This window comes from Halictus rubicundus, chromosome 8, assembly GCF_050948215.1.
Source record: "Halictus rubicundus isolate RS-2024b chromosome 8, iyHalRubi1_principal, whole genome shotgun sequence".
NCBI classification, from domain to species: Eukaryota; Metazoa; Arthropoda; class Insecta; order Hymenoptera; family Halictidae; genus Halictus; species Halictus rubicundus.
In genome coordinates this window covers 1,954,516-1,968,701 of record NC_135156.1, presented here as the reverse complement: position 1 = coordinate 1,968,701, position 14,186 = coordinate 1,954,516, and the positions used below count along the sequence as shown (strand labels likewise).

General features: G+C 35.9%; 1 protein-coding gene across 3 annotated transcripts; it reads left to right on the top strand.

Moving 5' to 3' along the window:
* The first annotated feature begins 3,161 nt into the window (after nt 1–3,161).
* On the top strand, nt 3,162–13,724 carry LOC143356179 (uncharacterized). 3 transcript variants are annotated; one of them, XM_076791653.1, is made up of 3 exons: nt 3,162–3,318; nt 9,838–10,002; nt 12,151–13,724. In XM_076791653.1, the coding sequence occupies exons 2-3, from the start codon at nt 9,868–9,870 to the stop codon at nt 12,472–12,474; spliced, it is 459 nt and encodes a 152-aa protein (XP_076647768.1). In that variant the 5' UTR covers nt 3,162–3,318; nt 9,838–9,867; the 3' UTR covers nt 12,475–13,724. The 3 variants fall into 3 exon arrangements, with proteins under 3 accessions (XP_076647768.1, XP_076647769.1, XP_076647766.1); XM_076791654.1 differs by having other exon boundaries at nt 3,211–3,318; nt 9,847–10,002; XM_076791651.1 differs by lacking the exon at nt 3,162–3,318 and having other exon boundaries at nt 9,814–10,002.
* The last annotated feature ends 462 nt before the right edge of the window (nt 13,725–14,186 follow it).

The following is a 14,186-nucleotide window of genomic DNA, read 5'->3' as shown; positions in this document are numbered from 1 at the left end:
GTTGCCCGAGAATCGTTTATAATCAAAGATCTTTCGCGGAAAGCGGGTCTGTGAACAGCCGTTTGTCGCGCGTGGACCGCGCAACGCGCGGCCGAGCGTGGCCCGGCCTTCCGACCTGTAAATACTCGGTGTCGCTAAGGTTTGTGTCCATCCGACGGGAACGAAAAACTAAGCGACGTGACAGCACACAGAAAATAAAATGTTAAAAACAATGAGACGGAATGTTACTTTTAATTAAAACGACTAAAACTATTTATAATTAAAATAAAAAGAAATAATATGTAACAGAAAAATTTCATTCGCTCTATGACGCACGTGAGATGTTTGGCAGCGACAGCCAGAATGAGATAGATGCGAGGAATTTGACACACAATGAGTTGGTATAGCATCACGCAATGTTTGGGAGTAAGTTTGCCGTAGATCGGCATTTGTTTTATCGATCAAGCATTAACCTCATCAGCTGTATTGAATCAGTGTTGCATACAGTCGCGAACATGTACGGACGAATCCTCTTGCACAAACACATTTTCATAAAGCGGTACACTAAGGTGTTTTTTAGGTGGGTACACTTAAACACTTTACATTAATTTCACTGACACTTTATTTTCTATATGCGAAAGTCAAATTTATGTGCATCAAACGCGATTTAATTGTGCGCGTTCCCGGTAGGCATATTACATATGTGGATTTTTGTGATTACTTGAACTTGTGAGAATTTCTTTCAACATTTATGGACCTTATGGATATTTGCAAACAATTTTGTAGTGATCACGAATGAATTACTTCTGTGAGCCTGATTGTAAAGTGAAAGAATATTGACCCATCCTTTTCGATAATTTCATAGGGCGGATAATAGAAATTCCCTTGTGGATTTTAACGAGTAGGCAGGATCTATGTCGTCCAACGGTTGAACTGTGAATCCTTAAAGCATTTCCACCTCGCTAGGACCTCAAATGAAAACCAAGGTAAGGATGTATCTCTCACTTGATACGTGACTGTCGGGCGCCTCTATGACGTACACCTCTGTTGGTCGGGTTGCCGCATTTTAGGCGGATCTTTAATTGTTAGTAACTAAAAAATGAAGTCGAAATCGCAATTTTTTATTCTTCATTTTCGTCTTATATTGTCATGGAGAACCATCCCTTAAATTTTCTCCCACCTGTAGTCGAACACCCTGTATAATTGTAATGGGAAGTAACTTCCGTCGTTCATTACACCGATATACCCGGATTATGTTACAGCCCTCGGCGACCGAGGTTTCTCGAGCTTCGCGGGGTATACCCCGCTGCAGTGGGGATATTTCTGAGACTTTTATCGACTACAAAGAAAAGACTGTAGTAACACTGTACGATCTAAGCCAGGTTTGCTCAACGATGTCTCGTGGATCAGATGAGGCTGCTTCTCCTCTTCGCCTGCTCGGCGAATCAGTCCGCACCATGTCCACTCTAACTTTTCCTTCGGCATGTACGTATACATGAATACGTAGTAGCGGTGAGTAACTGAAGTGGCTGTTGTGCTGAAGGAAAAGTCGGAGTGCATATTCAGCACATGTTGAACCTTGTACACCGTTAGCGTACTAATATTTATAACCGTAGATGCTTGCGAACCAAATGTTGTACGTATACTTCCACTTTTCCAATTTTCCACTATTCCCACCACCTTTCGAACACACCTTGCAACCAATGAATTCTAATCATTTTAAACTTGTTCTCCGGAGTTTTGACTTATAATCACTTATAAGATACAAGATATAATTTAACAATGCTAAAATTAATTTGTGAAGCTGAGTTTCATTGTTCCAGCGTTAAATTAGATTATAGTTTGAACTATTACTTCTTAACATTACAACTTAGATGAACAATATTCTCTTCTGTACTTCGAAAATGGATTCTGTTCAGATGCCGTCGAGGCACCCGGCGGCCGGACAGCATCGGACAGAGATCGAATACCCAACGGCTTGCCGGATGACCTACACCGGATTGTCACCGGATGTCCAGCTCCCTGCGGATGCATTGGCATCCCCGGGGTGTAGAGGGGAGTAAACTGTTCTGGTGTTAGGTAGCAAACCCCCGCTGTGTGCGGCTCTTAGCGTTTGTTGCGAGCATCTCGAGCGCCTCTCAAGTGGCCTTGCTAGAGTTCCGGTGCGTATGAATATAGAAAACGTGGTAGTATCCATACTAGTATTCGTCTCCGGCAAGTATGAATAGACCCATAACGAGACATGATCAAGTGCACGCGTACCCGGCGAAAATTCAAATTCGATTTTCTCGAAAACAAAGCCTCACATGAAAAAGTTTTGTACTATATTTTCGACTTATTTTTTCATGTAGAATCACCCCCTTTTCGCTTGTACCCCCAGTTACCGAACACCCTGTATATTTTTTCTTACACATTTTCCAGTATCGTTCAAAACAACGAAGATATTTCAAGTAAAAGTATTAGGTGGCTCACCCTATAAACACATATATGCTGTTATATTATGTGCATAAAATATTTTAAAAGGAACTTCTACAAGTAAATAACAAGATTTTGCTACAACGGTATTATTTGAAAGTTGCTAACGCTTAAAAATTTCTCTGATCCATCGACGGTGATATACATACATAAGTCAGGTCAGAAGATATGTCTCGTGTTCCGCTATTGATCGACTTTGATCGTTAATAACTTGAAAACAAAGCTGTTATAACATAATCGTTGGTCTTGGTTTTTGTCTTAGATTGGCTATCATTTCTTGAAATATTATACACATGTATAATAGTAGTCGGACATAATTTCATAACGACATGCCTACGCTGAACTGTCTGTCAGTAAATGTTTTTCACATTTTTAAAAACAGATGCATTATATTACACACAACATGTTTTATTGATTATTTGTACGGGTGTGTCTACGCGCAATTGTAAACGGCCTTAGTTGCTACCATAAACGTAATTGGTGAAGAATATTGAATAAAGTTCACTATTGTTCTAAATATAGTTTAGAATATATCGTAATGCATTTGAAATGTGATTGTACAATAATAAGGAATATTGGGAATAGTAGAACAAGGCTCATAGTAACAAATTATTAATTCTACGGGGAGTCCTGACTGTGTTAAAATATTCGTCAGATGTCAGGATGTCAGTTTGATCATACGTGACTATATACATATATCGATTGTTTCGATAGGGGTCAGTAGTGGATAGTTTTGCTTCACTTGCTAGCTTGACATATTACAGTTTCTTCTACTTTCCTACTCGCGTCACACGCTTCGTTCTGTGGCTGCTCTTTTTCCATTATTGTGAATATGATTGCGTCAGTATTTTTGTAAAAACAACGGTAAGTTCACCGAGGAAAAGAGATATAAGAGATTGAAGTATATTAAAATTACTTCTTCAAATTAAATTTACGCGCTGGGAATAGAGAAACTTACATTGTATATAAATAATTGTGTATTATTCATTTTTATTTTATATTCAATCCCGTATTTTGCAAATTTTAAAGTGAACTTATTGCCATTGAAATATATCATTGGTATCAAAAAAAGAATATAATACTAAAACTCCGTTTCGATTCCACAAATCTGTAAAACGAAAATTTTAGACGTATTCATATCTATTTATATGTTTATGAATTATTCGTTGCAGTAACTGTTATTTTTTGTATCGTTCGTGGATTAAAAATTTTGATATTTAATTATATACCCTGGAATGGTAGAAATTAAAAATTTATTATATTAATGAGTAAATAATGAATTAATATATCAAATTTAAACGATTTTGAATTTTTGTTTACAACTTATGTGCGTACATTCGTATTGTACGAAGAATTTTAGAAGCGTAGTAGTTGCGAGTGAAATTGATTTTCTAGAGCAATCACGGACATATTTTGTGACATTGACATGTTTTATTCCTTATTATCTATTCAACCATTATTATTTACTATTCGCGTTTTGTTATGAAGCATATCATTATTACATTATAGTGTGAGAATATTTACTTTTTCTATTTTAACACCACAAAAAAAATGTTGCACCCTTTTTGTAACAATTCAAATCGTTTTACCAATAAATATTTATCTATTATTCTTATTCATTAGTTATTTCATATATTAAATTGATTTAACAATAAACACGTGTTTTACCATGTTTCTTTTCTGATATAATGAGAACAATTATAACTCTCGATTACTATGTACCTTTTAAACTTTGAATTATGAATTATGTTAGTAAATCAGCATTTATAATTTTTCATATCTTTTGAAATATTGCCAAGTTTAATAAAACGTAAAAAGTGGCCAGAAAAATTAAGTTCCAAGTTTATCCGTTGATACAGTTCGATAAATGGTCGTATTAGAAAATTAACATAATTTACAATTGTGCTAATCTATGAAAATAACATTTTCAAAATAATTAAACAAATTTTCACTTGTAATTGCTTTATAATATTCTACTCATTATTATTAGTATTATTGCTGACCGTAGCCTTTAATTGAATATTATTCTTCAGGTAAATTTAAAAGTAATATTTTTGTTTTTTTTACATAATAACCGAGTATACTGCATTTCTACGATTTACTCTTCAATAACAATCTTACATCAATTTGTATTCGAATATGGTGAGTGAAAGATTCTAATTTTATTTCCGTCTATATGTTAACTTTTATTTATTATAAAACACTTTATATTCTTCAATGAACACGAATATAAATTGCACCCGTTGCTACAAATTTGCAAGAAAATATTTATAATAAAAGTCACGGATGTTCAGTTTCACTATGCATAATGCACTTCTTTCGTTGTAACGGAGCAAATGCAATCGATACAGTCACGGTGTATTGACAGCGAGTCACGGGTGTAACAAAGCTCTTGACATTTACTACGTGTTCTTATACTGTCACGTTAAAACATACTTAAGCCTTTGTAAAACACATTGTTATTTATTACACATATCGTTCTCGTAATTAGACCCTTTGGATCATGTAACGTCACTTGGCTTTACCTTCACCGTATAATTTTCATTAGAACCAGTGCACCAGTGGTCCAGGAGCCCGCTTTTTGTGGCCAAAATTATTTTACGGTTATTTCAAGGATTATGGTTATAGTATCGTATATCGTTGAATTCGTCTCGACACCAGCTAGAATACTATGAAGTAAAAAATATGTATTAACATTTAAAAAATCAAGGTGACCTTCATTTGTTCTAAAAAAATTTTTTTTTAAATTTTCTATATTGAAATTTGTAGAAGAGTACAACTGATCAACTTTTGTTGGAAATCTCTGAATTGTGTGAAATCTTGTCAACTGTGGTCTGGAAAGTCATTTTTTGTGACTAAAATTCGAAAAATCTTCTTTCCAAATAAAAATTATATTTTATCACACAATTCGATTAAATATGTGTCTGGTAACATGATTATAATACTATTCTATGTAATGAAAACAAGAAATTGTTTAAATATAAATATTAAATAATTATATAGTTATATAATAGTAAATATAATATTTATATTTTAACATTGGAAAACAAATTTGTAGATATATAAAACCAAATGTATATAAAACCAAATAAAACTTTCGTAGAGATGATTCGCTTACCAGATTCAGTGAAAGACTGAATGTGATTAGACAAACGTGCACTAAATGAAGCAGGATTCGTATGAAATCTAATGTTTATGAAATTGAATACGAAAGATAAATAAGGTGTACACGGTGAAAACAGAACGACCTCTTAGCCGTTTGAAAGTGCACTACGCGTCCCGGTTCAGAACGCAACGTTTAGGTCGATTCATACGTCCCGGAGACGGATAGTACAATGAATACTACCACGTTTTCTACATTGATAAGTTCCTGAAATCCTAGTAAGGCCACTTGAGAGGCGCTCGAGATGCTCGCAACAAAGGCCAAGAGTCGCGCCCCGTAGGGGTCTGCTACCTAACACCAGAACAGTTTACTCCCCTCTACACCCCGGGGATGCCAATGAGCTCGGCATCCGTCGGCAGTCCGGCGCACAGTGGTGCCAAGGCGGCAAAGAATCCATTTTATAAATTTTCGATTTTTATGAAGAACAAATTATTTTTGTATAGCCCAACAGTGAGCGCATAATGTGCAAAAGTCCGATTTTTTAAAAATTTTTTTACGGAGATATACGCATGATAAATAAACTTTCCTTCTGTCCTGGGAATCCATCAGTTTTCAATGCGATATTTATATGATCATTCCGCCTGTAATTGAATACTGTGTACGTAACATAATACGGTGTACAAAGTTTAACATGTGTCTATCAGCTGTGCTGCTTTTGGCTGGCTTAAAAATGACGAAATTGGTAAGTACATTCGGAAGGATTGTTTATTTATGACGTCCATGATCGGTACGTTGCCGGTAGGGATTTTTATACTTGGCCTTGGTGGCACGCTCGTCGCTTCGTACGTAAGATTTTACAACACAAAAATAACAAAAAATCCATTTTAATTTCGCCATTTTTACAGTGCCACTATTTTTGGGGAGTCTCTCGTTAGGTCTGCCTATCCCCATCTCAGCCGGACCCATGCAAAATGGTACCTTGCCACCCCCTGCAACCGTGATGTAGAGGTCGGTAACGGTATAACGCCTTTAACACCTTTGCATATACGGAACCTCAAATATTGCGATCAGAAAAGTTGTAATTTTAGAACAAACGCTGCGCTGTGGACCTCTATTTCAGAATGTCTAAAGAATATCCAGCAATTCTATGGACCCAATACAAAGATAATAAAATAATAAATAGTTTAATATATAGCATTGAGGCTCCGCGAATTGAAAAATGGAATTTCAAAGAGAAAGAGGAAGAATCGTAAAATACGGCCATATTTTTTCAAATGTTTTCAGATTTAAACCGGTGGTAAAATTTGCAAAACAAAGATATTAACCCTTTGCACTCGGCGCTTTTTTCATTCTAAAACTAAATTTTTCTTCTGCCTTAGAATATTTTCAATTTATTCATACGAAACTGATCCGATTTCCACATATAATATTTAAATGTTTAGTAATTTCTATTCTAGAATTCTATAATTTCTATCAGTATATTTTTTGTAATTTCGTTGAAACAATGCCACAACAATTTCTAGTGGTGCTTCAGAGTCACCATTCGAGTGCTAAGGGTTAATAATATTTTTGCATTACAAAATATAATTCGAATATAAAATGATAAATTATTTAAGGAGAACAGTCTTTTGCGATGATAATTAAAAAAAGAAAATGTTTCTATCTTTAATAATAACTGTGATATACATACATTGTATTGTGAAGGTAGTTTCCGTAAAACTCGTCCAAAATGAAAAACTTTGATTATCTGTATCTTTTAAACTATTTCGAAGATAAACCCAGCTCAACCCGCGCCTCCCACTTTCACTTGGACTAGAACATATTTCAATGTTATCAAAATTCGAGACATAGTCTCCAAAAAATGATCGAATTCACATGGAATGATCACCTTCCTAATGTGGATATTTCCTTACGAAAATAACAACTATTCTCGTTTTTACAATATATGTATAGTTTATGTATAATATATAAGGATGTGTGATGCTGTTTCACTAAAAGACAGGAACGATTCCTATCTCCATAATGTTGTAGAGGAGAGATACCGATAGGTTTACCTACGGGGCTGTCGAGCTCCTAAAAACCTTTTTTTGTGTCGCGCACAGCAGGGAACTGTCAACGCGCTCTCGAAAGGTCACTGGTAATGATCAACCGCTTCCTGGACTCGAGAAGTACAACTGCCGGAAGGAAGGCGGACACTTCGTCGACAGATTTTTGGCAACTCTGCATTTCCCCACTAGGGTCCCCACGCTCTACGGTCCGTCTCCGGGACGTATGAATCGACCTTACACGCTGAGCGTCTATTTATTTAAATCCACACCGAATTAAAACTTGCAAAAACTAGCAGCTGAAATTTATACATGTTGTTAACAATTATCTAACCTTTCTTTTAAAAAATTAATAAAAGATATTAATAAAAAGATATAGATTAAAAAATGGGTATATAGATTAAAAAATGCTTAAAACTGGATACATACTTTAAGTACACCTGCTAACTATATTCTATAATTGATATTCTATAATTGATATATAGCACGCTTAATTTTAGTTTGAAAATGACTTTGTCTTTAGACCACCGTATATCATCACAGAATCATCTAAAATGAATAATATTTTGGATTCGGAGGCTTTGAAGGGTTGTCAAATAGCAAAAAAAGTGTTCAATACATTAAACTTGAAAAATTGAGTTTGGGCCACAAAAATCGGACTTCAGGACCACTGTGCAGTGATCAAAAAGTGGAAAGGAATGATAGCTACATCATGGTGTTGAAGTTAAAGGCATTGGAAGAGGGTTAACATGTATGGTTGTAAGGGAGTGGGGGTACACACGCGTATTACAGTGAATCCGGGATATACGTCGTCGAGACTTAGCCGTCGCGGAATTATCCCTACAACCGCGGAGTATACCCCGTGAGGGTCCAAGAAGCTAGAGAGCCGCCGCGCCGCCTCCGAGAAGTGTGAACATAACACATCGGGTCGGGTATATCGGTGTGAGATCAGGAGACCACTACTACACCAGTAACAAAACTTCTTTATTTTTAATTTTTTTTATGGGACTTTCACCAACATATTCGTGGCATTTTTCTAACGAAAATGATACCAAACATAATATAATTCCGATGATATTTACTTGTGTAATGAACGATGAAAGTTACTTCCCATTACAATTATATTAACGAAAATTTAGTGTAAATATTATATGATCCGAATTCTATCGTGTTTAGTATCATTTTGATCAGAAAAATGCCACGAATATGTTGGTGAAAATCCCATTAAAAATTAATGAAAAATAAAGAAGTTCTCGAGCTTCGCTGTCCTTTTATACGTTCGGCACAGCATCAAAGAATAGTAGGGTCTCGTCTGCAGCATTTCATAATTCATAGGAGACACGAATTACGACGTGTTTTCCGACCGCGGCGAGCTGTAAGTGGCAGTAGACTATCGCTGTTCTTTTCTACGTTCGGAACTTCATCAACGAATAGTGCCCCGATCACAACAACAGCCGAGTTACTGACATAGAACATGAAATTATTGTAACAGAAATTACAATGTCTTATTCATTGATCACTCTCGGAATAGTTGAAGCGAATTCGGATGTTTAGAGTGATCACTGTCGGGACAGTGGAAGCGAATTTGGCACTGCATAATAATAATATAGGGAAGGAACTCTGGAAGGGGCTGAGGAAAGGATCGGGAGAGGGAAAAGGATCTAGCGAAGAGAGGAGGCTTTGTGGAAGGAATTATGGAAGGGATCAGGGATCTAATGGCTATGGAAAAGGCTAAGGAAGAAAAGAACTAGGGAAAAGAGCAAGGGAAAGGACGAGGGTAGGGTTGTAGGGTTGTTGTATTAAATATTACAGATGTGTTGTACAGAGTGTTCGAAACATAAATGAGAGAAAATTTAATATTTTTGCGAACAAGCTAGAGAAAGGTAATTGAAAGGGGTTGTAAAGAAAAGTGATCTGGGCCTCTCAAAACTTCACGTTTGTTATTTTTACGGCCGATTTGAATTTAACAGTGTTGATAAAAGTGAACAATCATCCCACGAGTGTTAAGGGATAATCGTTAAGTGACGTATCGTGAAAAGCAGAGACACAGGAGAGAAATTTAAAAAATCTTTAATTCCAATTTTTAATTTTCCTTTTCTATTATCATAAAAAATTATTGCTTAAATTTTCTTCCTCCTGTTGTCAACAATACATTGTTAATATTACAAGTTTTATTATTGTGATTCATTCTTTGATTACAGACTTTATTAAAAATAATAAATTCTCAATATGAAGCGTCAACAGATCTCGGTCGATTTTATAACTATGGTGTACACTACGTGGACGTATGTGGCCCTTGCCGCTGCTGTTTGGGTGTTATTGAGATTGATCCAGGCATGCCTATGTTTGCCCCGACAATTGAAGAGACAAACTGATATGCGACGAGTGCTACGAGATAAGGTACGTCAATTTCTTTTATGGATGTGACGACGCCAAAAGGGGCAATAAAAATGCAATCTTTCTCTGTATAAGATAGCGTGGCTATATCATTATAACATTTACTGAATTGGGTGTAAATGCAGGACAGTCACCTACATATCCTCCAATTTCAATGATATTTTTTTACATTATAAATCTCAACATTTTAAAAAACTTTTTTCTTCACAAGTTAACACGTTCCGTGCCACGTTTCTTCTCGCGGCCTGAATGGAACGTTTATCGTGTACCACCGATGGTACACGTGGCACGGAATGTGTTAATGGCGGTCTTGCTTAATTTACCGACGCATGCAGTGCCATAAACGCACAAGTATAAGCAGAATTCTATGTAGTGATACCGATAGTTTTTCGCGAATATCTCAGAAACTAAGCGAGACTGCCGCTAATATACAAAGGAGGATGCTGTTCAAAATATCGATTTCTACAACATGTCCAAAAATCATCGACATCGGGGGGTAGGTATTATTCGCTCGGCGAGAGTTGGCACGAGAAACTCGTAGGTACCACGTGGTGCTCCCACTACGCGCTACACGTCTTCCGCGATTGGCCGAATCGCTCAACGAAGACAGCAAACGAGCGTATTGAGTGTGACTGCAACAGAGCGATGTCGCGTGGCGACGCAACGCTGAGCTCAGAACATTGGCGTAACTCTATTGTGCGTGCACGGAAAACAGGTCCATGGAAACCTATTTTCCTTGCACGCACAGCAGGGATCCATCAACCCACGCTTGAAATTTATGACTTTTTTATTAAATTTAAGACTCCAGTCTTCACGGTTAGTGAGAATCAGAGAATATCATGTGCCCCCCATAGTTTACGCGGATCCTACTTATTTACGCCTATGTCGACCGTCCCCGCCGGGAGTAAAGCGTAAGAGTCGCATCCGCAGCTTTGCGTCAAGAGTGGGGACTCGCCGTTCCCCCTGCACCCCACTGACGAAATTCTGTGCCAACTCTCGCCGAGCGTACAATAGTTGTTCTACAGTTTCGCCTTTAATTGAAATCATCTTACAATTGAAGTATCTTTACTTGAAGTTGTACTAGAGCAGGTCTCAATTATTGAGATCTACTAACGGGAACTCTTGCTAGTATTTAGATAGATTTCAGAACCGAGCAAACCGAGGAAGGAATACAGTGTCTACTCGATAAATGTCCCAAATATTTGGACGATAATGGTCTGAGAAGTATCCCTGCTAACGCAGGGTATACACCACGAGGGGCCAAGAAGCTTGAGAGACCTCGGTCGCCGAGGAGTATAACATAATAGGGGTCGAGTATATCGGTGTGAGACCAGGAGACCACTACTAATCCACTAACAAAACATTATTTTTCATTATTATTTTATGGAACTTTCACCAACATATTTGTGGCATTTTTCTAATGAAAATGATACCAAATATGATATAATTCCGATGATATTTACTTGAGTAATGAACGATGAAAGTTTCGGACACAAAGAAGGGTAGCGTATGGAAAAGAAAGAGATGCGGAGCTTAGACCTTTAAATAAAAAATGAAACCTTTTTTATTATTAATTATTTTTTTATGAGACTTTCACCAATATGTTTGTAGAATTTTTCTAATTAAAATAATACCGAACACAGTATAGCTCGGATCATATTTACACTAATTTTCCGTTAATATAATTGTAATGGGAAGTAACTTTCATCGTTCATTACACAAGTAAATATTATCGGAATTATATCATATTTGGTATAATTTTGATTAGATAAATGCCACAAATATGTTAATGAAAGCCCCATAAAAAATAATGAAAAATAAAAAAGTTTTTTTAATGGATTAGTAGTGGTCTCCTGGTCCCACACCGATATACCCGATTCGTATTATGTTTACACCCCTCTGCGACCCAGGTCTCTCGAGCTTTGTGGCCCCAAACAGGGTATACCCGCGGTAGTGGGGATAGTTCTGGGACAATTATAGGTGAAGTATGTGGGACACTTATTGAGTAGAGACTGTATTCATCATAAAGAATGAATATTGTCATTTTATTTCATTGTATCGTTTTATGAGTTTGTTAATCCTAATTTGTCAGTTAAATTAGGAAAGAGAAACAACGTATATAAGTTTAACTTAATTTTAACGTGTTTCTAGATCGAGGGTTATGAAAAGTACATACGAGAGTGTGAGCAACGAGAAATGGCAGAACAAAAATCGCGGGGTGATGATGCGCCGATGGACCCGTCAATGGCAGAACAATGGAAAGAGCGTAGAGAATGCCTTGAGATGTTGAAAAGGGAATTAAACAAAGTGCACGAGACCAAAGATCCATTAGACTTGTATGATTACTTAGATGAAATTGATGGGAAGGAACAGGATGCCAGTATTACAGAAATACAAGACGATATTTCCAAAGGCGATTGCAAAGATAAAGTAGACAAACAAATAGTTAATTCAGACCGTAAAAAAATTAAGTAATTGCATTTTGTGTGGCTTTTTTAAAAATATTGTTACTATTGATAAGCAATTAGGAATTGATAAAGGTTTTGTAACTATCTACACGAATTGAGGATAGTTATCAAGTGCGTCGTTCTTTTATAGTTTGATATCTGTGATGTAATGATGATCAAGAATATGTTACGTGATATTTAAATACCTATTATCCTGTATAAGATATAAATATAATTGGCAACGATAGGGTTCTACCACGAAGGTGCGACCATTGTATTATAAGTGCTAAAATACCTAGAAATAGGAATAAAAAATAATAATTTCGGGTTTTTAAGCACTTAGAAAAGACTTTACTCTAAATCTAAATAATCGTCACGAGAAACCGAAATTCTTGTGACAGTACTTATTGTCAGACAACGTGGTGCTTGAGGGTAGTGAAAGATGGGTAGTGAGGTATGTACGTCAGTCGTATTTTCGCTCTCATTAGCTGGCAACTCGTTACTGATTCGTTGCTACGTAAGGGTTGATTCACCACGAAATGAAACAGACAAAACCGCGATCGTGAGGGAGTGACTAAACCACAATGTTACAATGGAAATATTGTAGTAGGTAATTTCGATTTCTTTCGTAATCACTAGACAAAGTACACGTTGGCTTTTTGTATAACTGTTTCATAAATTTTATATAACAATTTAACGATTATATTTAGAAGAATTACAACCCTTGCCTCAAACTTAGTAACTACCTTGTCGTAATCGACTGACAACATTTCAAACTGTATCAACACAAGACTTGTATATGGCATATGTTTCATCAGCAACTACGCAACTGTATTTTATTAAAAAAGTATTATAAATTGTCATAACTAATATAAATCTCTACGTACAAGATGTTTGTCAACAGACGCATATGGCGAAATGTTTGGAAAGAAAGAGCAGCCAAAGTACTATAGCAGTTATGTTTTAAAGTTATTGTCAACTAAAAGTATCTCTGAGCATGCCTAATGGTGCATGTGACTTAGGTCAAGAAAAGCGTTCTTCATAAATTTTCACTTGAAAAGAAAATTCCAGCGAGATATGAATTTAATTAAGTAAGCAAGTTTAATATGGAGCAATAATTTGTGTGTTTGTTTAACCTTGGATAATTAACTTTTCTTGAAAATGACGATCGAAATATTTAAATCTCGTGATGTTGGACTATCCATTTATGCCACGGATTATACATATTCGTTACAAATGTTTCAATTAATAAATGTGACACCAAATATGACATTTTAATTTTGTTTATGCTATTCCCTTATGAGGTAAAATATTTTTTTGTTAAATAAGATAAAATTCTATTTGTGTGTTTAGTTAATGTCATTCTTTTAATGCTCAGTAATGATGTTACTCACGATCAGGGTTAAAGTTCAGCTTAGGGCTAAAATATCATATCTTTTGCGATAAACCGCATATCAAAATTTCGAGATGAACCTACAACTATTGCTTCATAAGACACAGTCGCAAATCTATGCGACCCATCGAATTTATGTTTTTGTTAGTAAATTACCACAATTCATGCAAAATGTAAAGCTGCCAATACAGTTCCTTTCAATATTGTTACAGAAAATTGCATTTTCTAGTTTTATATTTTCCCTGTTTTGTTGGCAAATGTCTTGAGTACGATTGTATTATACTGGGTGGTTCAACAATTTTGATCATTTTTAACATTTCCCTTGTTTGTAATAATATGAAAAAATA

Coding starts and splice junctions, on each gene's coding strand:
- LOC143356179 (XM_076791651.1), top strand. CDS start 9,832: ATGAAGCGTCAACAGATCTCGGTCGATTTTATAACTATGGTGTACACT. Junction 10,003..12,150: donor GACGAGTGCTACGAGATAAG/GTACGTCAATTT, acceptor ACGTGTTTCTAG/ATCGAGGGTTATGAAAAGTA.